The sequence below is a fragment of the Zosterops lateralis genome (assembly GCF_965231275.1).
Source record: "Zosterops lateralis genome assembly, chromosome: 5".
NCBI lineage: Eukaryota > Metazoa > Chordata > Aves > Passeriformes > Zosteropidae > Zosterops > Zosterops lateralis.
In genome coordinates, this window is record NC_139766.1 from 68,478,097 (window position 1) to 68,500,255 (window position 22,159).

At 42.4% G+C, this 22,159-nt stretch overlaps 1 protein-coding gene across 2 annotated transcripts; it reads left to right on the top strand.

Moving 5' to 3' along the window:
* Positions 1–1,558: 1,558 nt before the first annotated feature.
* ANXA5 (annexin A5) lies at positions 1,559–21,331 on the top strand. 2 transcript variants are annotated; one of them, XM_083862310.1, is made up of 13 exons: positions 1,559–1,829; positions 1,937–1,979; positions 8,596–8,680; positions 9,727–9,821; positions 10,202–10,315; positions 12,509–12,599; positions 13,526–13,605; positions 14,025–14,081; positions 16,518–16,611; positions 16,985–17,080; positions 17,535–17,593; positions 19,623–19,745; positions 20,804–21,331. In XM_083862310.1, exons 1-13 carry the CDS (start codon positions 1,570–1,572, stop codon positions 20,864–20,866), a joined length of 1,260 nt encoding a protein of 419 aa, XP_083718436.1. In that variant the 5' UTR covers positions 1,559–1,569; the 3' UTR covers positions 20,867–21,331. The 2 variants fall into 2 exon arrangements, with proteins under 2 accessions (XP_083718436.1, XP_083718437.1); XM_083862311.1 differs by having other exon boundaries at positions 1,739–1,805.
* Positions 21,332–22,159: the final 828 nt, after the last annotated feature.

Here is a 22,159-nt window from a genome sequence, read left to right on the forward strand (position 1 = left end):
ATGGCCTGGCAAGTCTTCCCCGTGGTTTTACTCCAACATTTTCCCCCTGCTCCCCCAGGCCTCTTTGCTTTATAAAGTTATGTAAATATTCCCTTGCTTAAACACACATTGATAACATTTTAGCTTGGGTTCCAAGTGGGTTCCACTCCCAACAACATCTGTTGGCAAGAAGATCCTTCTGTTCTCTGTTTATCCTTTTCCTACCATTGCAATTCATCTTGGATCATGCATTTCAATCCCTTCTAGAGCAGGAAAATATTCTGTGTTCTTACTGCCAAGTGATGATGATTGCAGATTTATTATTTCCTGGAGTCTCATTAATTGTTCACATGATACTGATACAGCTTTTTTAAAATTTCCACCTCACCCAATATTTTTTTATTTATCACACATCTGATTCATTTATGAGGTTTGACTTCCATGTGGCACTTGAGGAGCCTTTCCTGCAGTGTTCGTGTGCCTCATTCTGATTGACAGGATTTCGCAGTGGATTTAGCTCCCACTGCCTTTCCTTATGTCTGCACTCTCTAGATGTTACAGCTTCAAACATGATCCAGTGTGGTCTGTGTCCTGTCTGGGTATGATGTGCAAGGAGAAAAAGACTTAATTTTGCAGAAAGGGGTGGATGTCTAAGCAAGGTTAAGTTAAAAGTAACCAATTTCAATATCAACTGCTCTTCTTAAAACTATAATCTATAATGTTTTCTTTAATATTGTGATTCTACATCTAATCCACATGTGCATTTCCACATGCTATGAGCAGCTCTCTATTCCCTTCATGCATCTTTGGGCATGTGTGGAATACCACTTCAGTGGTTGGAATCAAATCAGAGTTTAACAAGTAAATCAGGACATTTTAGCAAACAGTTTGTTCCTCAGTCCTCCAGAGAAAGCCAGATGGGTGGATCCCATGTTTTTGCTGAACTGTATGTTCACTTCTGGGACAACAAGAAATGCTGGACAAAATATTTAAATTTACATCATGATCTATGTTTCTCTTGCTGTTTGTGAGGTAAATGCAACTTACTTTCAGACAGAAGTGACTGTTTATGTTAAAATGCTCACACAGCAGGACTTACATTCATGTTTTATTTTGGTGGAGACAGTGAATTCCATTGGCATTGCAGTCACTTTTCCTCCTTTCATCTGACTCAGGGCTGCGTGGCCAAGGGAGTGAGTCTGTCTGCAGCTTAGATGGAGCAGCTCCATGAGTAGCCATGCAGACTGCACCCTCCTTGCTCTCCCAAACGGGGTATATCTTCCTGGGGCAGGGCAATGGTCTTGCTGGAAGACATGAAGTGACAAGTGTCATTGCCTGAAATACTTGCAATTTCTGATAATCGAGAGCTAGAGCCCTGACATTCCATTCAACACTTCTTGTTGTGCTAACCTGGCCTCCTTGGAAGCCAAGCTAGGTCAGCTAATTAAATGTCTGCTTTTTGACGAATTCAGTTCAGACTTGCCCTTTAGTGCTGGCACAGGATCCCCTTCAGAACCATGGGAACAGACTTTATACAGACTTCTTTATACAGCTTGAGCACCTGCTGGAGGCCGTCTGTTGGCAAATGTAATGTCTCTTTTAAAAGGTTCACGGCACACTAATAAACAAAGCACTAATGCCGGCCTTGCAGGGCATCCCAGGGATGGAGGGGAAAGCCGGGACGCGGCCGGCGGTGCCCGGCCCTGCAGGCGGCCCCGGGAGGCGGCCGAGGCTCTCTGCCCGACCGGGGTGGGGCTGGCCCGGCCCCCGGGTGAGGCAAGAGTGGCGGGACCTCCCTCCTCCTTCTGCGCTCGGTGTCTCTCTCGGTGTGTCCCCGTGCCTCTCGCTCGGTGCGTGTCCGGGTGCCTCGCTGTGAGGGCACGGGCAGCCGAGGCGGGCGGGCGGGCGGGCGGGCGCTGTCCCTTCATGTCTCTCACTGTCACATCTCTCATTGCAGACTCGACCTCGGCCTCACCCGGAGGATCCCAGAGATGGCGAAGGTGAGGAAGGCGGCGGCTCCGGGAGGGCACGGGCCGTGCTCGGTCGCTCCTGGGGACATTCTCGTATTATCCCTCTCCTTACTTGCCCTCCTCACCGATTTCTTTTCGGGCTGTGTTAAACCAGCCCATCCCCAAGCCTGGGCGGACGCGGACGGGAGGGGGACGGGGATCATGTGAGAGACACAACTCTTTTCCCCTCTCCTCTCTCCTCTCTCCTTTCCCCTTTCCTCCAGTTTCCACTAATTTGGCCAAGTTTTCGGTACCCTGTGTTTATATTGCGTATGGGTGGAGGCTCCGTCCACTGAAAGGAAGTAGAAAAAAAAAAAAAAAAAAACCACCGTCGTGGCAGGATCTAGCGGAGGCTCGGGGCTCGGTATTTCCATTCCCAGTTTCCTGTAGCTAACGTGAATTTTTCTGGGAGCCTTGGAGCTGTCGTGCAGTTCTTCGTTTGGGGATTTTTTTCCTTTGCAGCCCTTTGGTTGCTGTGGTTTGAGCCTGGCTGAAGGCGTGGAAAATGCCGCGGGCTCCAGCATTTGTTTCTACAGTTGCATCAAATGCATATGCTCTGAAAAGTAAAAGAGGAGTTTAATGGCTTTGTTGTAGGGATTGTAATGGTTTTATGGGGTTTGTAGTGCTGTAGGAAGTGAAAGCAATCAGGATCTATTAGGGCTTTCACAAGGGTCAGAGTAATTGCACTTAATGAGTGGAATGATTAGTAGTGTTTTAATACCCTAATGAATATTTACTCATATTACGTCTGGATTTAGTTTTAAAAGGAAGAAAGGAAACTTGTTTTAAAGAAAGAAAGTTCCTTATAGTATTTTTCTAAGTTCTTGAAGTTGTGTTTTGTTTTGAGGTTTTCTTTTGAGTGACAAAAAAGGGGTTTTTCTTTCTCTAAATATCAGGCCTGGATTGTAGGATGCATGTTAGGGGAACAGGAGCCCTTACCCATGCCAATGCAGGGCACCTGGCCAGAGTGATACACTTGGACAATAAGACTTTTATTACAGTATATGTAGCATTGATTATAGGCTCAAGGCTAACTTCATTTTACTAAAACACGGAGATTTACAATATTCTTGTCTGTCCCACAGAGACAAACTTGAATTCATCTTCTAAACAGGAATATTTCATTCTTTGCTAGTGCAAACCAGTTACTCTTGGCTTCAGGCAGTAAATTTTCTACTGCCCAAGGTGACACTTGGGGATTTTTTTTTTCTTTGTGGTGGGTGGTGGTAGATTGAAGTCATTGGAACAAAGAGGGTTTTTATTAGGGGGACCTTGTTCTCCAATTTCCACATTCAGAAGACTGCTTTCCAGTAAGTAGTAGTATTCTTTGCCTGTGCAGTTAGGCAGCCACAAAAGACTGGGAGTGTTAAAGCATTGTGGCCCGTAGCTCATTTTATGAAAACAGAAGAAGTAAAGTTGAAGAAGAAACTCTACTTCTTATGACAGCTGTGTGTTCTGTGTGCTGCATTATGAAATAGAGGTAAGAGAGAAAATGCCCACAACATGTTGACTGTCAATTAACAGAAACTCCTTGTGTACAACTAAAGCTTCAGAGTTCACAAATGCTGCACAGCACAGTGTACTGGAGTTCAATTTAGCCTAGGTACATCACCGAAGAATAAAACCCTTGAAGAAGGCAAGTTATATTTGGTGTCTTGGTCACTGAAAATACCCATCCTTGCCCAGTTCTGTGAAGCCTTTTTTTTTTTTGCTCAAAGGCCTGAGGAATTTTGTGTGTTCACTGTCCAGAACAGAAAGGTTCATTCATTTTGTAGGAAAATTACAGCATGCTGTGATGTGCTGCACAGGCCTGTGTTTATCTGCTTGCTTTGAGGGAGCACTGCTGCCCTGACAAGCTGCTCTTTCTCTCCCAGCTGTGTGTGCAGTGGTCTTTGTTACTGCAGCAATGCACAGGGCACCATCTCCTCCTGCTCTGTGAACAGGCTTGGAACTGCTGCCCTGTGCTTGCTGGCTCAGAAAATTGGAAGCAGAGCAGCAAGTGCTGTAGACTGATCTGTTCTGGTCTGCTACTCCCAGTTTTTTTTCCTGACTAAAACTTTGGGAGTATTTAGTGTGCCCGTTTGTAAACTGCCGGGAAAGGATCACTTGCTGTTGGTGAAGGTGTGGCTGCTCTGCACTATATCTGGAGTTCCTGTTCTGCCAATGTGCACGTGTGACTGGGAGCACAGGGATAGTATTGCCAGCTCCATGGTGCTCCAGAGGATTGTCTCACCTTCCAAAGTACAAACATTTCTTCAGAACTGGGCTCTGAGTAGCCCCCTCTGGCTCTGTCCAGGTTACTTGTGAGGATGGGATTCTGAAATACCTCTATGTTGGTTCCTATGTGGCTGCTGCTTGCTCTTCTCCTTCTCTCCCACCCCCTCTCTTCCTTTTTTTTTTTTTTTCCATCCCTCCTCCCTTGTATTTGATATCTCCATAGTGTACTGACTCAGAGTTCACCACAGATGTTGTGTAATTGCTTTTTCTTAAGAGTTTAAATTTAGTGGGGCAGATGTGAGTATAGTCTGCTGACTTGAGCTTACTCCTCCTGTGCAAGCAGGGGGTCTGAAGCAGTGTTAAACTTGAAGAGGTGTTTTAAACACGTCTTTATAGTTTTCCATAGGTTTTTTTTTTTTTTTTTTTTTTTTTTTTTTTTTATATTTGCATCAGTTCTGTGCCTGTATCCATCCATTTACAATGTCATTTGCACTGTACTGCACATTAAATGTCAGGAAGTGTGTTGGTTTTAGAGCACAGTTTTGAACTGGCATCTCTGTGTGGGCTTCAATGACTGTGAAGGCTTTCAGGTCAGCAGTGAACACTGTGTTGTGTTTATCTGCTAGATGGTTCTTCTGTAAGACACCTTACAGCAGTCTATCATTTATTCTAGCACATGACCTTCTGGGCTCTCCTCTGTCTGCTGGAAATAGCATACCTTCTTTCTTTGCTGGTAAATATTCTCCATTTCCAATCTTTCCACTCCACAGTTTTCCTCTGCTGTCTTGTAAACAAATGGCTGCTTAAAAAAAAAACCCTAAAAAAGGTCTCACAGCACCTTCTCTGCACTAAATACTAGGTTTTCCAGCAGCAATTTTTGAGACACTGCTTCTGTTGCTGCAGAGAAAGGGAGTGGCTCTTCATCTGTGGAACTCTGAGAAGAAGTTGCTGTAGGTGGTACAGAGCCATGGTAGTGGGGAAGGAGTCTCAATCAGTTCAAGTACAGTCTGTTGTTTGCTGATATCAATGCTCTGCATTTAACAGTGGCTAAACTCGGCCTTGTGAACGGGAAATATTTTGTGACTTGGTGAGGAAAATGAAAAGGAACCTTGTTAAGTGGCTATTTAAGTGGCTATTGTTACTGTTGCCAGGATATGTATTAATTTGTGGTGCTGAATTGTCTCTTGGGAGACATTCACTTTGGGGTGCTGGTTATAAACATTTCACCTGGTGAGGTTTTATCTTCTCCTTCTGGAAACCTTTGCTAGCATAGAATTCGACAGAAATACCAAAGAATGTGAATTTCCTCATTTGGAGGGGCACAAATTTTAAAGCAATTATTACCTCTTGCTTTGTAGTATTTTTAATTTTTTTCCTTTTTTTTTTTTTTTTTTTTTTTTTTTTTTTTTTTTTTTCTGCCTTTTCATACTAATTTTGTGTTTCTAGGAACTTCACTGGTCTCATAGGAAAGTGTCTGGAGAAAATGAAAGCTGCTGTTTATTTCAAGTGTGTAATCACAAATTTCACTTGCACTACACAATGAATCCTTAAACAACAATCACTGTATTGGGAAACGTAGACAGAAAAGAATGTGTGTAGGTTTGGAGATTTACAATCCTTTGATACACTTTGTGTTGAGGTTTTTTTGTGTTGTGCTTCTCTTTATATTTTTTACTGCCTGATGTAAGGTGTGGGGAATAAGTAAAGAATAACTCCAGATTACAAAAGGATTTATATGGAACACTATTTGTCTTTTTCATTGATGTCCTTTGGCTGCTACTGGGTGGGGAGCTTACTATCCAAAGAAAAAAGTACCTATGAGGCTGTAGTGTTATTGTGTATCTGCTTACTTAAACAGCAAGGAATGTTTCTGGTGATACTAAAGATAAGATATCTTTTCATGGAGGCAAATAAATAATGAAGTTTCTCTGATTCACAGCTCCTGTTTCAGATTTGCTGCGACAGCAAGTTTGGGTCAGGCTGTAATGGTGGCTCAGAAGAGGTGCTGCCCCCTCTTTATGTGGCCAAAATATGTCATGTCTGGGAAGGAGACAACTCTTCCCTCCATGGACTGAGTATCTTACTGCTGCAGAGCCTTCTGCTCTTGTCCGTGTATTTCACAAATGAGGAATCTGAACTGGAATAACTAAAAGGGCACTTGTGAATAGTGGAGTGTTTTAGATGGATTTCTGGTTGTGGAACACGGTGTGCCTGAGTGTTCCCTGCCTGTAACCCGATTGTCAGGCCACACTGCAGTGCTCTAAAAAGCACTTGGGTTGGATTGAGTAGGGTTCTGATGTGGAAGTTAGGGATGGCTTCACCCTTTCCCCAGTATGGGGCCAGACTGGGAGTGTCACACCTGCCCACATGTGGCTCCCAAAGGCAGGTGCTCAAGTTCTGACAGAGGGTGGTTGTGGCAGGTGGGGAGCCAAAATCCACTGGGTGCTGCTGCCACAAGGGAATGCCTGGAATGCAAACGGTGCTCAGACATCAAGGAAAGTCTTTTAGGCTTCAGCTGCACCAGATTTTCAGGAGCTGTTCATCAGGTTTAGTGCATGTTCAGGCTTTCTATGCAGTGCTTTGGAAAAGAGGGTTTTGAAGGATACCTGTCACTTAAAAAGAATGAGAAGGGATGCAGAGAGAGATTTCATCTGGCATTTAGTGTTCACACATAATTTGTCTAAAAGAGCCACACAGGAATGCTGTCACAAGACTTATGAATTGTGAAGGGGAATTCCACTTGTTTATAACATGATAAGCAAAAGAAAGCAAAAAGATGAATATCTGCTTCCTCTGAGATTTGTTGACATTGGTCATTTCCAAAGGAGAATTGTAGTACTTCTGTAATATTATTTATGTTAAGCTGATATGGAACAAAAATAAAATAAATAATCCCACTCTGGCTGGAGTGGTTGTAAGAGAGGAGGAGGGAAAGGCTTTTCAGTCTTTATCTGTTTTACCAGATTAAATTCAGTTCATAAAAGTGAGTCCCAAATACTTGATATTTTTTCATGGTAGCCTTTGGAATTAGGTAGGAAGATGATAATAAATACATTCAAAGTACTACCTAAAAAATTGCTTATAATGGGACAAGCAGAGTGTTCCAGTGGTATTGTTACACCTGAGTTATTCTGGCTGTTGGAAACCATCTCCTAAAAAGAAATTTGTTGTTGCCATTAAACACCATGAAGCTTTTTTTCTGATCTGTCAGAAAATGAGAGAAATGAGCCTGACTCCTGGCTGCTGCTGCAGGGGGAGCCTTGGGGAATCTCTGCTGGCAGGAGCACACGGGAGCCCTGAGGCAGTTTCTGGTTAGTGCTCTTTTCTCCCTGTCCTTCTGGCTGACCTGTCTCTGATGACAGCATTGACTGGAGTGGAGTGAAGTATGGAGTGGCTGAAATTCCTGACTCCAGGGAAGGCCAGATGGCTGTGCTGCCTCTGGAGTAATCTGGTGCCAGGGTCAGTAGGTGTCTTGGCACTTGCTATTGTGTGCTTTCTTGAGAGTGGAAAAATGCCCTGCCTGTACTGATTGCTGCATTCTTATGGCAGTGCTTACAGGAAATTTTCCCTCTTCAGCTGTTGGAACACCTTCCTATTCCCCAAACCCAGCTGTTTCCCCTTTTGGCCACTTCCATAGTTAATAAATTAACTACTGTGCTAAATACATATAGGTTCTTGAACTATCCTGTTTAAATAAAAGGCAAAACTTTTCCATAAGGGTCATGAATGTCCTTTTGTGTTTAATCCAAAGAGAAATTCCCTCAAGAGCCATGTTCCGTGGAAACCAAGTGGAATTATTTTTATGTTTGGACAAGCTGATCTCTTATCCTTATGTTTGAACTGTTATTTTTTTAGCTGTATGCTAATGTAGCTGAATCACTTTTTAAGAAGTTGCTCATGTCAAAAGCACTGTGATGAAAAATTGAAGGCCATTGTACACTTCAGTGGGTCTCATTTACAGGTGATGGAAAAAATCAGTGTGATACTACTTGAGAGTTCCAGTAGGGTTTTCTTGAGGAGAAGTTCTTATTTCCAGATGTGTCTTTATGCCATTTGCCTAGCATTACATGATTTGTGCAATTAATTTTTCAAATTACTTTAGCAAATGATAAATTCTTAGTCATTTCCCTGCATTCAGGTTCCAGCAGTTTGCAGAACTGATACGTAAATATACCCAAATTTAGCTGGTGCACTGCTAAGGAAAACTGTAGTAGTCGTTCTGAAGTGAGCTGTGTTTAAACACCCACAGACTGCTCTTTAGCCAGATAATTGCAGGAAAAATATAGTCAGCTTTTAGATCATGAATTCAAATTTAGCCTGAGCTATGTATGAACTGAAAGATGCAATACTCTATTTCATGGCTTTTTCCCTCTCCCCTTTTCCCCCCCAGTACACGAGAGGCACCGTGACAGCCTTCACTCCTTTTGATGCCAGAGCTGATGCAGAAGCCCTTCGTAAGGCCATGAAGGGAATGGGTAAGGATAATTTTTTTTTTACAAGAAAGAAAAGGCTCTTCCTCCTTTGCGAACATCCTTTGTGATCTACTTTTTTGTCTCAGTAGATGAGTGTAGGGCGTGTGTGTACAAGCCATGGAACGACAGCCCCAGGACTGCACTGGTCTGGGCGTGTCCTGGTTGTGACTGCACAGATCTCAAGGGTATTTATTGTTGGATTAGCATGAGGAAGAAAAGGAGTTCACACATTCCCCATTAAGAAATGGATGCTCCATATGCTGTTCTGGGCACACAAAAGTTTTACAGCGCAGTAGCCCTGGATTTACAGGGACAGCTGTGGAGAAGTACAGCAGCATGGTAGGAAATCTGCACGGAAAATCCACAGCAGCTTCCTCAGGCTGGAAGTGTGTGAGCACAGTGCACTTACTGGGACAAGGAATGTGAGCACACAGTGTGAATGCAGACTAAGAAGTGGTCTGTAAACCCACACTGTAGCTTCCTGCCTCAAAACTTCCCTAGGAGACCAAACTCCCATTTGCTGGTTTCTCTGAAGCCACCTATGGAAGGAAGCAGAAAGAAGGGAAGGAGTGACCTATGATACACCTCAGCCTACAGGCAAACTCAGTAGGGCTGGGAAGATGCTGTGCTGGGAGGACCTACCCTACAAGCTTTGTCTATAAAGTGGATAATAGCTCCATTCTGCTGTCCTCTTGGGTGTTTGGGATTGCTGGACTGAGTTTTGCTCGGAGTTGGCAGTTTGTTGGTGAGCCCAAAGGGAAGGCCTTTCTGTGGAATGCAGACTGTGACTAAATGTTACAGCTAGTGCTTGGAGCAGAGTCTGGATCAGAGCACTGATGGAGAACAAACAAAATATTAAGTCCTCCAGTCATGTTTTTGCACCAAACTTGGTGGCTCAGCTTGTGGCACGGTGACATTTATTGTTTTAAATGCTTCTGCTGTTTGCCAGCAGGCTGTTGTCAAAGTGTCTTTCACTGCCTTTTGAGTCTGTGCCACTGCAGTTTGTTTTTCAGAGTGTGTTTGTAACTCCTTGTTCTTTCTAAATTCAGGGACTGATGAAGAAACCGTGCTGACGGTCCTCACCACCAGAAACAATGCTCAGCGTCAAGAAATAGCTTCTGCCTTTAAAACCTTATTTGGCAGGGTAAGAGCAAATAGAAATACTTCTGGAAATGAGCTGGTTCTGGCTTACAATGATTACTTTAAAATACAAGGCACATTCACCATATTCCCTGTAAAACGTTCCTTGCAAGAAAACCTAGTTTTGCTTTTGTCTCCTCCTGTCCTCCACCCTGCCTTATTCTAAAAAAAAAATAAAAAAATCACAGTGTGTTTCAGGTTTTCCAAATGCCTGTTTATCCTTTTCTCCTGTCTTATTTGTTTCAGCTGAGGTACCAATGAAAACAAAAAGAGGTGTCCCTTATGTTTTTTGCTGTTTCTCCAGTCTTTCAGCTTGCAGATCATGTGCATCCCTTTTAAAATGCTTAATCCTTGTTCATCACAGCCCTGTCTGTTCTGCACTAGGATCTCGTGGATGACCTGAAATCAGAACTTACTGGCAAGTTTGAAACCTTGATGGTGTCTCTGATGAGACCAGCATATATTTTTGATGCTCATGCACTGAAGCATGCCATCAAGGTAAGAGGAGTTAATGTGTTACATGAAATGATTGGTACTTTTGGTTAATATTAAAAAAAAATTAGCAAAGTTGTGTTAACACCTGCCAAAGTCATGGTTTTGCCTTGTTTTTTTCATCCTAATAACTCAGAGGCAGTTTAGAAATCTACACAGCATAAGAATTGTTCCTGCTGGTTTAAATACCACAAGTAGATGTGCATGTTGCTTTCACATTCTTTTTGCTGTTCAAGTGTAGTGCTGAGGAACAGTGGGCTCTGAATTTTTCTGCTGTGAGCAGACAAGGTTTTATAGCTATACAGCTGTATGAAAATTAGTTCAGAGCATTTAAAGGAAGTGTGGAGCTCTTTGTAGCTTAAATAACAGTCAAGAAGAAACAGAGTATTTTGCCCTAATGGACTGCAATGCAAGTCCAAAATTGATGAGCTTGTGTAAACTGGTGTCCCCCAAAATTATGAGCAGGTATTGTCTGTAGTTTTGAATGTGCTCTAAAAATTGCCTCAAGTAACACAGAAGGAATAACTGTTGGTGTTACCCTTCTATATTTTCTCTTTAGTGAATGCATTTAGTGCCTTTCTGGGCAGACCAGGTGAACAAACAGTTTACCATGTGGATGTGTAGGAATTTCAGGGTCTCTTCCATGTGCTCTTTTTTTCTGCCTCTGTCACACCTGTGGAATTTCAGGAATTTGACATCCCTGGACTATTTACAGTATTGATCGAAAGAGACGACACTGAACTTGACTCTAGTGTGAGGTAGTGCTTTGTGGAATGACACTTCATGTAAACTCCCAAGATCCTGGATGAGCAGCTAGTTAATATATGGGCTTTAGTCAACTGTGCAAGCATGTGCTCATTCACCTGTGACCCAGCAAATAGTCCCTCAGACAGAAACTTTGTTCCTGGAGGTTTTCTGTAATGCCTTTATGTGCACTGGGGGAAGGGAAGATGGTATCTGACAGAGAAACTGATAAAGGCCTTGTTGATTAATTAAAAAAAAATAAATTGTATTCCCAAGCTCCTCTTACTGATTTAGGAGTCAAAGGTTGACAGGGAAATGACAGGACATGAGTGTAGGAGGTAAAGTAGAGATAGTGAAACAAGAGTGGTTTTGTGCTTGTCACTTACAAAGAAAAAAAGGTATTACACCTTTAGAGAGAGACTGTAGAATTTCAGAGAATGTTTCTGCACAGGAAAAGATGTCAGTCCTGGCTGCAGTTCAGCCAAGGAGGGGGTAACAATAAAGCAGATGTGATGGCAGGGACTTGAGTGCAAGATAACTCAGCCCAGAGCACTAACTCTGTGCTGAAGGTTGTCCCATCAATTTTCACTGCTGCTGTTTGGATTACAGTGAGTTTAACTGTGCTTGCCTCCCTTGTTGAGTAGGCACATTCGTGAAACAATCTCCATTTTGGAAATGATTGCCTGTAACCTGGCAGGCTTGTATTCTGGAGAGTGCAGTTGCATATCTTTGTCTGTGTTTAGTATTCAGTGTTTTCCTTACAGGAAAGCTTGTAAATAAGGATGCTGAAGAAAAAAATACTCAGTATTGCATTTCAGTGTTGCTTTTGTGAAATGACTCCTTTGTATGTGTGAAGAGCAGTGGATTATTCTTGCAAACAAAGTAGGCTTAGACTAGTGGAAACAAGATATTGCCTGGCTTTTGTAAGTTTTATCCTTGTAAAAGTGAGAGTGGCTGTTGTTTCTGCTGTCGTTAAGAACTGCAGAACTGCTGGAACTATCTGGGTTAGCAATTGTGTTGAAAAGTGTGTTTGCAGTGGCAGAAGGAGTTTGTTTAACAGCACAATCCACAGCAAGGTGCAGGTCTGTGCTGGGTGGCTCTGTGTCCTGGCTGGTGACAGATACTGTATGATTTAGAGCTAAGATGCAAACTTACTCCATTCACTTCTCTTGGTGTTCTTGATTGTAATAGCAAAGAGCTGAGGCACCCCTGGCTGTGCTTGGGCATGGAAGGGCTCATCTGTATCCTACAGCACTGGGCTTTTATAAATTGTTGGGTTGGTTTTGAAAACAGTCAAGGCAGAACTGGGAGAAATTATCTTCAAAACCCTCACAGTAAACCAGATTTTTTTTTTATTTGATCCAAATGTATGGATTAATGCTTGGTTTTGATTGTCAAAGGGAATTGTTTTCCATTTGTTATTCCATCAACTGATTGATACTTGTACCCCTGCAGGGAGCAGGAACCAATGAGAAGGTGTTGACTGAAATTCTTGCCTCCAGAACATCTGCAGAAGTGCAGAATATTAAACAGGTTTATCAGCAAGGTAATTTTCTGTATAAAATAAGAATCTCTGTTCAATTCCTTTAATTTGATTTTTGATCATCTTTCAGATAGGGCTTATCTCTGAACTGATGACTGTGTGCAATAAGAGGGAAGGAATTCTTTCTGCTGTGTTTCAAGACTTTGTGTTGAAAGGAACTAGATTTTGAATTGTAAATAGTTTTTTATTTCAGGGTTATGACTTGGTTGTGGTGCTTTCTGCTTTATAGTTAGAATTCTTTCAAAAGGATTTCTTTTCTCCACCTGTTATTTTCATCCCTTGGACTGAAAGGTAATTTTCAGTAATTCGAAATAAGAAAACTGATACCACATAAAAAAACAGAAGCAATTTTTTTTTCTTTTTTCTTTTTGTTGTTTTTAAGTACACTTATGCTGAAGCATGTGCAGCTTTTGGCTGTCCACAGGAGTAGATGTTTTTACCCTGTGATTGTGGGGTTATTTTTCAGGGGAATATTTAATTCAACAGATTTCTTTTAGCTCTATGCAGATTCCTGCTGCACAAGAAGTTCTCACATTTTAACAAATTTTGAGCCCAAACACAGAGTCTCCAGGGGCAAAATTTATTAGTAGCAGACTTTTCTGGGCTCACAGTTTTTGTACAGTGAGCCTGCCATATTTTAGCATGACTTCATGTCTGTATCCTCTTTAGTTCCTTAAGGAGCTGAACCCATGCATGTCACCTGTGTATCAAAATACAGTAATCTGTTCCTGACACGAGGTGTGAGGTGCTGTGTTTTCCTGTTAGTGTTGTGTTATAAGTGAAAGCAGAATATGTCCTGACTGTTAAAGATGTTTCTGATAAAAGATTCTACAAATTATGAGTCAAATGAACTTTTTACCTTTCCTTGCTTTCCCTCCAAAATAGCGAGGGAGCCTGTAGGGTGATGAGTGTATGTTGCTCTTTTGCAGAGTATGAAGCTGACCTGGAGGATAAGATCACAGGAGAAACATCAGGCCATTTCCAGAGGCTGCTGGTGGTGCTGCTGCAGGTCAGTGTCCTGTTGAGTGATGACTTTTGCTTCCAGGTGCACTTAACACTTTCTGCTTACTAAGCTGGGTTCTGGATGGGCCCAGTGCCAGGCAGGATTGGCTCTGGAGCTGCGTCACTTCCTCTGAAGGAAGGTTCAGCCTTGGCCTCTCTTCTGAGTCATTTCCATATCACTGAAGCAAAAACCTTGTGTGGTGCCCGTGGTTGCAGATGCTACTACGTGGGGTTTTGAGGGCAAAATGGGAAGAGGACACTTATTTCATAGATACATGCAAGGAAAAAGGAAAAACAAGGTGGTTTTGCAGAAGATGCATTAGGGAGTGACTTCTCACAGTAACTTACAGTCTCAATATAACAGATAAATGCTTTTTGACTTACTTTCTAGTTCTTCAGTTTAACAACTTCTGAATTTCTGTTTAGGCAAACAGAGATCCTGATGTTGGAGTTGATGAGGCTCTTGTTGAGCAGGATGCTCAGGTTGGTGACTGACTTAGGGTTTGGGGTATTTCTACAAGTTATCTCACAGTTTGTACACAGCTAGAATTCAAATGTGAAAGAGTGATAGTTAAGGTTCTATGTGGCTTTTTAATATTTCTCTGTGCTTTTGTATGTCCTGGACAAAAGAAGTGTCAAAACCTGAAATACTGGGATCAAAATTTTTGGCACTTCCACATTTCAGTTTTGCTTGTTACTTGATGAAGGGCGTGAATGAACCAGTTGAGTAGACCATTGGAAGAGAGGCTGACACTTGGTGATGCTGAGGGGCCCACTGCTGGAAAACTAAAGAAGTTAACCATCCATTTCTTAGTACCTGACTTGAACTTCTCTCTGAATTAAATCCCTTGTCCATGACTGCTCCCTAACCCTGTGCTCTGGATGGAAAGGAATGCCAGCAGTTAAGTGGTGTCCTTGTCAGTCTCTTCATGGGTGCCATTTGCTTTGTTGGAGTGACAGTCAATATTTCAGCAATTTGATTACAACTCACTTAATACAGGTTTCTTCCCAGTTATTTCAGACAACTCTGCATGAGACAGTTTTCCCTCGTAAATTGTCTGTTGAGATGAAAGAGATACAGGGATTGCTCAAGGTGACATGGAGTAAACACAGAATATCACATCAATATAACATTCTCCTCATAGCACAGCAAGATGGAGAGACAGACTGGCAAAATGTATTTTACTGTCACAGGCCGATCCTTTGTCACTTAAATTGAGAAAGCATTATTGTTCTGCTGTTAATTTCCTGTGACTATTAGAGCTGGAGAATTAGAGGGGCAAACGTTTGAATTGTGAGCTAGACTGTTCCATGAAATTTTCAGTCTCACCTTTGGCTGGGCCTGTGTAATTGAGGAAACCCAGGAAGCATCAGCCCTGGTAGGTAGATAGGTTCCTTTTGGCCTCCTTAACTGGGTTTAAATGTGCAGCTAAATTTAGGAGGCACCAAGCCCAGCTGTTGGAAAGGTCCTGGTTTTCCAAACAGTCTCTGTGGTTTGCTGCATACATTTAGTTTGGGCTGGGACCTTGAGTCAATGGACTTTCCATTCACCACTCACCACAGCTGAAACAGATTCAGTCATTTTCTAATTGCTATTTCCAGCTACAGAACTGAGGTACATGACTGTGCAAATGTAGGAGCATTTTCAGGTTCCCAATGTTTTTCTCAAGCCATATATTCTGGAAAGGACTTGATATGTTAGAAGGCAAACTTTTTGCTCAGTGGTGATTTTTAAATTTTTTTGTGTCTACAATTACTAAATATTAATTCAAAGCAGTTTTGAGACTTTTCTGAGAATGGCTGAAGGAGAAAGTCTGACTTTTTGGAAAAGATTTTGTGAATATCACTTCTTTAAAGTTACATACTTGAGGTACATCTTGTGTATTGCCAAGTGGCAAGGCAGGTAAAAACTGAAAACTGACATAAAGTTCTATTTACAGCTTCTAGTTATAAATCAATCTTCTGCTGGTATTTCTAAATGCTGTACTGGGACTTCTCATTTGCTCCTGGATGGAGAGTGCTGGTATTCATTTGGAGGGCTTAGCATATGTTATTTGTAATAAATATTCTTGCAGTGATTGCCTTGAGACCTTTTTCCTCTCCATCTTTTTTTATTCTCTACCAATAATATTTAAAAGAGTATATATGTACTACAACCTTAGTAGCACATGTACAGCCTTTCTCCGTAGAATGTCACACAATTGGGAAAACAGCAAAGTTTTCCAGCTGTCAGGAAAAAAAAAATTGTTTCGTTTTCCAAATTTCTTTTTCTTTCTCATTTTCTCCTGGCACTTGCTCATTCCAACTTTTTGAAGTGCTTTACTTTCCTAATGCTGAAAATGCACCCAGATCTTTGTCTGCATCAAAGACAGACTAGCCTGAAAAGCCATGAAATGTGCTAAAACTATGATTAAAATCTGATTTCAAACAACTAAGAATTTATCAGCCCACAAATCCTGTTTCTGAGAGCTAGATCCACCTTTCCCTCCTTCTTGGACAACTTCCTCCTGAGCCAAGTTGGCAGGGTTCTGCTTCTAAAGAACCATCATACACCAAAATTTTGCTGCTCTGTTTGAAAAAGGAAAGGAGAAAAAAGGGCAGAAAAGGCAGTACTGTGAATAGATTTCATCTTCTGTATTATCACAGTTTCAGGAAACTTCAGGCTTATGAAGAGGACTATGCAGTTTCAGGGCCTGAAGCTGCATTGCTCATGGAAATGCCTTCACAGTCCATTTCAGATTTTTTCATTTATTTCTGAGATGAGTTCAGTACTTGGAAGTTTAGCTCATTTTTTTTCCCCTGCAGCTATAGCTAGTGAGTAAATGTAATGCTCCTTAGAGTGAGACAAATAGAGCTTTTCAACAGGATGCATGGACACAAAACAAATGCTGATGTTTTGATCTCTTGAATTCATAACAGGTTTTGTTCAGAGCTGGGGAGCTGAAATGGGGAACGGATGAAGAAAAGTTCATCACTATCTTGGGAACCCGCAGCGTTTCCCACTTGAGGAGGGGTAGGTAGTGTGAGAGCCTGAAAACTTCTGCCTGAAATCCAGCCTAGAAAAGCTCAGCCCACATCGAGGTGCCTGTTTTATGAGTGATAATTGAGGCACAATACCTTTTCCCCCCTGCTCCTTGCCCATCCATAGGTCTGTATTACTGATCTGTTTAGGCCATTGGGAATATTGCATGGGGCTGTCCCTTCCAGGTGCAGGGAGGGGTTGGTTGTATAGGGGCATCTGAGGGGAAATCCGTGCTCAGAACAGGACAGGGAGTAGTAGTAACCCTGAAACAATGGATAATGACACACAGGTGGCATTGCCCTGAACCGAGGGGCACTGGCAGGAATGTTGGCTGTTCACTGACTGAGCACCCTTTGTTTTGCAGTGTTTGACAAGTACATGACCATTTCTGGCTTCCAGATCGAAGAGACCATTGACCGGGAGACCTCTGGTGATTTGGAGAAGCTGCTTCTGGCAGTGGGTAATTGAGTCATAACATGTTTAGCACTAGGCTGCCTTTGCTTACTCCCAGGCCTCCTAAAATTGCAGTTGTCACAGGGATTGGCATGAAAACAGGGTTCCTTTAGGAAGGTAATTAATCACCTGGGATCTACTTCTATATCTAAAGAAGAGGTGGTTAACTGCATTCTGTTTGGTAATGTGCACCTCTGCCAGAGGTGAGACACAACTCTGCCTTCACTTCTATTCCTGGCAGCTTATCTAGGACAGTGTTATAGAGTTTGACTAGTAAAGTCTCTCTGCTATCAGAAATATATGTTTGTTCCAAATCCCAGAACCCAAAGAGTTGTAATAGAGGAACAGACCAAGTGACACCATGGGAGAGAATAACCCAGTACGACACACCTTGTCTTGGCAATCAAAGATGGCCCTGTATTTAACAGCAGTCAATAATTCAATCATTTGGCTTTCTGCAGTGAAATGCATCCGAAGTGTGCCTGCCTACTTTGCTGAGACCCTGTATTATTCCATGAAGGTATGTAAATGTTTTCCCTAGGTCACTTTCCATCTCCTCCAGCTACAATTCCTCTCCCTTTAGCTTGTTCTTAATTTTTCCACCACTGTAAATGCTGACAGAATACAAGATCACCTGTAAAAGGTTCAGGGAATGCAGGTCTGGGAGAGGATGCAATTAATTCATAGTTTCCTTGGAGTTCATCATGAGTTTCTCAGACCCTAGACCTTTTAGTCTCATCAGCTGTTTTTTAATCTGGTGTTGCTACACTGGAGAATGTCTGGCAAGATCCACTGGGCATTTCCAGCTGATTAAACTCCAGTGTCTTTAGGTGGTGGATGTATTGAGAAAGGAAAGGATTGTAAATTGTGCAAATTAGTGCTCTTTGATTTGGACGTGAGTATTTCCAGACTGAGGGCATTAGGTGCCTTTGAAATACATTTTGGTTACTATCCATCCTGTTTTGAGAAGTAAAAGAAACTCAGCAGAGAAAAGGAAAGGCTTAAACAGCTGCAAAAGATTACACATGGGAATTGCACTAATGCATCCATGTTTCTGTTGGCTTCACCTTCTCTTGGATGGGAAGAGATAAGCAGGGAAAGCTGTAATTTTTAACTCCCAGTGAGTAATACTAGTTAAACCCAGAGGCAAGTAGTTTGTTGTTTTCAGGCAAGTTACCAGCTTCCCTGAGGAATTCTTCCCTTCCCCTTGCTGGAGGGCCCTGATGTATGTTTGTCAGAAGATGAGGTGACAGTTTGAGAGTTAGTGATGAGACACACAATGATAACTTAATTTTAAAAAGTCCTTTACTGCTTTCATAGATACCATTGCAGAATAAGGTTCAGGTGAAAAACACAAAATATTGTACCAGTAGGCTGAGCTGTCTGAGGAGGATTACTGTTTTCTTAATTAATAATTTTTATTTTTTAAAGAATGAAATCTTCCTGTAGGCTTTAGATTCTTACACATTTCTGTTATGAGGAGCCTGACCAGTGTGTGCTGGTGAGATCCCCAAAATTATCTTTTTTTAAATATAAACAAAAATCAGTAAACACTTCAGATAAGAAAGCTTTTTGTCAATTATCACTTTGACAGAGGAGTTTGTACTTCTAATTTATCAGTTTGGCATGACAAGGTTCTGCACTGAGCAGAGTTTGCTTTCATGATTAGATGGGGCAGAGCTTGGCTTTTATTCCTCAGAAACCACCAGACTCATGGCATAACTTTTGAGCAGCTTTAGGGCATTTCTAGGTGTAATCCAAGAATATTGCCCCCAGAAGGATTGAGTGGCCCTGGACGTTAGGCTGAAGATGACCATGGGGGCTCTGCCAAGTCCTTCCCTGAGGTGCATCCACAGGTCAGCATGTGAAAGTTTCTATGGCTTCAGCGCTTGTGTGGAGTCTGCCTTGTCTGAGCAGAGGGACCAGGGCCTTGCTCTGCACAGGAATGTGAAATATTTCAAGCACTGAAGATGATGAACAGAGTGGGGCATGTTTATGTGGTTGGAAAAGGTTTGTGACATTTGCCCCCATAATAAACAGCTGGAGAGTTCATGGGATGAGTTGTTCCGCCTGTGTCCTGCTGTATGGTGTTCCTTTGTTCTGGTCATTGCTGGGATTGAGGTTCCCAGTTCCAGAACTGCCTGCAGCTCTGCAGCCTCAGGGTGCACTGCACACGCAATTCTGGTTGTGGTGAGCAGCTGTGCTGCTGTGAAAGCTTGGAACGGGGTTCTTTTAAATTTATGTGGGCATTCACAGTCAAAGCTTGAGGTGAAACATGAAATAAGAGGCCTGAGCATTTGACACTTTATAGAGGTCCAGGGATTAGAACACCCTGCATGGTCAGCCCTGTGTTCTCCACATTTTGGTGTGAGTGTCCTGTAGTACTGTCCCAAGTATTCTGTTTTGGAGCTGATCTGTAATGCAGGAGTGGTTTGAGATGCCACTTGTTGCTTTCATGTTGTACCATAGCTTTTTGTGTTTTATGTTTTGTTGCAGCATCTGTCCAGAACAAATTCATATTTGAATGTTATGTGATCTTTTCTCTTTAGGGGGCTGGCACTGATGATGACACCCTGATCAGAGTCCTGGTTTCAAGAAGTGAAATCGATCTGCTGGATATTAGACGAGAATTCAGAAAGAATTTTGCTAAATCCTTGTATCAAATGATTCAGGTAAAATTTCTGTTCTGTTCTCAGGGAACACAGGGGTCATTGAGATGTCACTGTTTTCACTGTTGTTTTTCTTGGCAGAGGGTGGATGCGGGTAGAGCTAGGTGACCTGGGCTCTGAGCTTGATGAGTTCCTCTGCAGTTTGACATGGCATTGTTTAAGTGGGGGACACTTCCTATGGAAAAAGATTTCTTTCTAGTGTTCACTAGGGCAGATGATGTAATTTTCTGAAATTACAATTACTCATACACCATTTTTAGCTACTGCATCATTTCCTTGTTCTTGTCTGAGTTCCCTATTGTGCAGTGCTTCAGAGAGGGTGCTGGCTCCAGAGGAATAACACTGTGGCTGGGAGTCTGAATTATCATGAGGTTGAAGTTTAGATCTTGGGTTGTGGTATGGAACCCTTTGCTACATTTCCAAGTGGAAAGAGTTTCACTGTGGAACCACTCTGAGTCATAATTTCCTTTGAGTGGATGGGAGGGAGCAGGAAGAGAAGGAGCCAGCAAGGAATCTGCAGCCAGCTGTTACTGCAAAGTTAAGCCAAAAGGCTTTTTTTTCCCCTCCTGTTTTATTTTGAAAGTCCTGCTTTTTATGATTTTTCTACTGTCATTCCTGACATTATGCTCCTTAACTAGTCTGGGTGGAGTTGCTTTTTGGCACTGCCTGTCAGGCCCATATGGATTTTGTATCAGAGCTTCTCATTGATTACAGGGAGCAGAGCTGGCACCTTCCTAGGCAGTGACAGGTGCACTTTGCCCACGTGTTGCTTTTGGTGCTGCTTTGAGCTTCTCCTTTGGACTTTCCCCTGGGGACAAATGCATCAAATGTACAATGGGGTAGCTCTGTTTTCTAGTAAAGCTTTTGGAGGTTTTTTGTCTCTGGCAGTCTGTCTGTGTAAATAAAGCCAGCATGTGAGAGGCAGAGAATTTCCTTGTGTCATTCCTGAGCAGAGAGTCATCCGTATGGATTTCCTGTGGGTGGGATGAATGTGTAAGGGGCTAGGGCCCTCCTTAGCAGCTGCTGTGGTGACTCAGGGTGCTGCTGTGCTGCCTTGACAGAAGGACACGTCCGGGGACTACAGGAAAGCACTGCTGCTCCTCTGTGGTGGAGATGACGACTGACAGGCAGGGCACGTGTTGTACTCCAGCTTTGCAGCCCTTCATTAGCATGTCTGCCTGAGGTTTTGTATCCTAATGCTTTGTGGCTGCTTGGATTTATACTAGGATTGCACTTAGTAAAAAAGGAGCGCATCATTATCCCTCTTCTTCCCCGCATCCCGACCTCCGGGAAGTTCAAGTGCCTTCTGTGATCTGCGAGAGTCACCTTCACAGAAGGTGGGTGCTGAGCACAGAGCCCAGTTCTTTACAGGTGTTTTGCTGAAATAGGAAAAAAAATCATGTATTTCACAGTAAACTCAAGATTATCCTTTTTTGCTTTTATTCCTTACATTTCCACTGAATGTTAAGCTAGTTCTAACATGGCAAGGAAATCCTTTGTATGTAATATTTGAACGAATTCGCTGAACATATTACAAGTAATCATTGGAAATCTAAAGGACCAATAAATTTTTTTCCCCTCTCATCACAGTTATGTATGTGGTTTTTCATCTAATTTAATGTTTTTAAATCTGTTTTCCCTTCTATATGATTCTGCTGCCTCAGGCTGTTGGTATATGTTTCCTCCCATTATTGAGATTTTGAAGTATCTATGGTGTTTTGCAGCTCTCTATCTTCATGTCTAGCCTAGGATAAGGGTGCTGTGGTGATGCTTCTGTTCAGTACAGTTGGAAAACCAAAGTGTTGGTGCTTGCTGGGCCTTGCATTCTCATTTTGTGCTGCACTGTGTTTTTCTTTTCCTCTAAAGCTGGGGCAGGGAAGGAAAGAGAGTTGCTGTGCAGGGCCAAGGTAGAGCAGGTGTGTGCTGCACTCTAGGACCAGTCAAGGATGCCTGGAATGGAAGCAGATGAAGAAGAGATGGGATCTGTTCTTCAGGGATCTTGTGAGAAAAAAGGATGGTTGCAGCATCCCTCCCCTCAGGTTATTGGGGAGCAGAGCACAGGGTGAGAGCAGCACCAGCCTGTTTTGTGGGCTGCCTTGAATTCTCTGCTTTTGTTCAGCATTTATTAAGAGCTTTAAAACTTCCATGTTGAATAAATGTAAAGTTTTAATTTTTTTGTTGTAATTCTGAATTAGTACTGTCATAATCTCTTGCTACTAAGTGCTGTGTTTTCAGGGTAAAATATGCAGAAGAAAAAAAAATTTATTGTGTTCAGATTTTGTTTTCTTCCCTTTCCTGAAATGAATTGTCAGTTTTGCTTTTTGTGGAGCCTTTACAGATGTGTTAGCAAGGATTGGTAATTTATAGCTACTCATCCTGGAATGATGTGGCCAGCTGCACACACTGCAAGCTTGGTG

Excerpts from the sequence above, each read along its gene's own strand:
- ANXA5 (XM_083862310.1), top strand. The coding sequence starts at position 1,570 with ATGTCTCTTTTAAAAGGTTCACGGCACACTAATAAACAAAGCACTAAT. Across the intron at positions 9,822-10,201 it reads TTAAAACCTTATTTGGCAGG|GATCTCGTGGATGACCTGAA; the intron begins GTAAGAGCAAAT and ends GTTCTGCACTAG. Across the intron at positions 14,082-16,517 it reads TTGTTGAGCAGGATGCTCAG|GTTTTGTTCAGAGCTGGGGA; the intron begins GTTGGTGACTGA and ends AATTCATAACAG.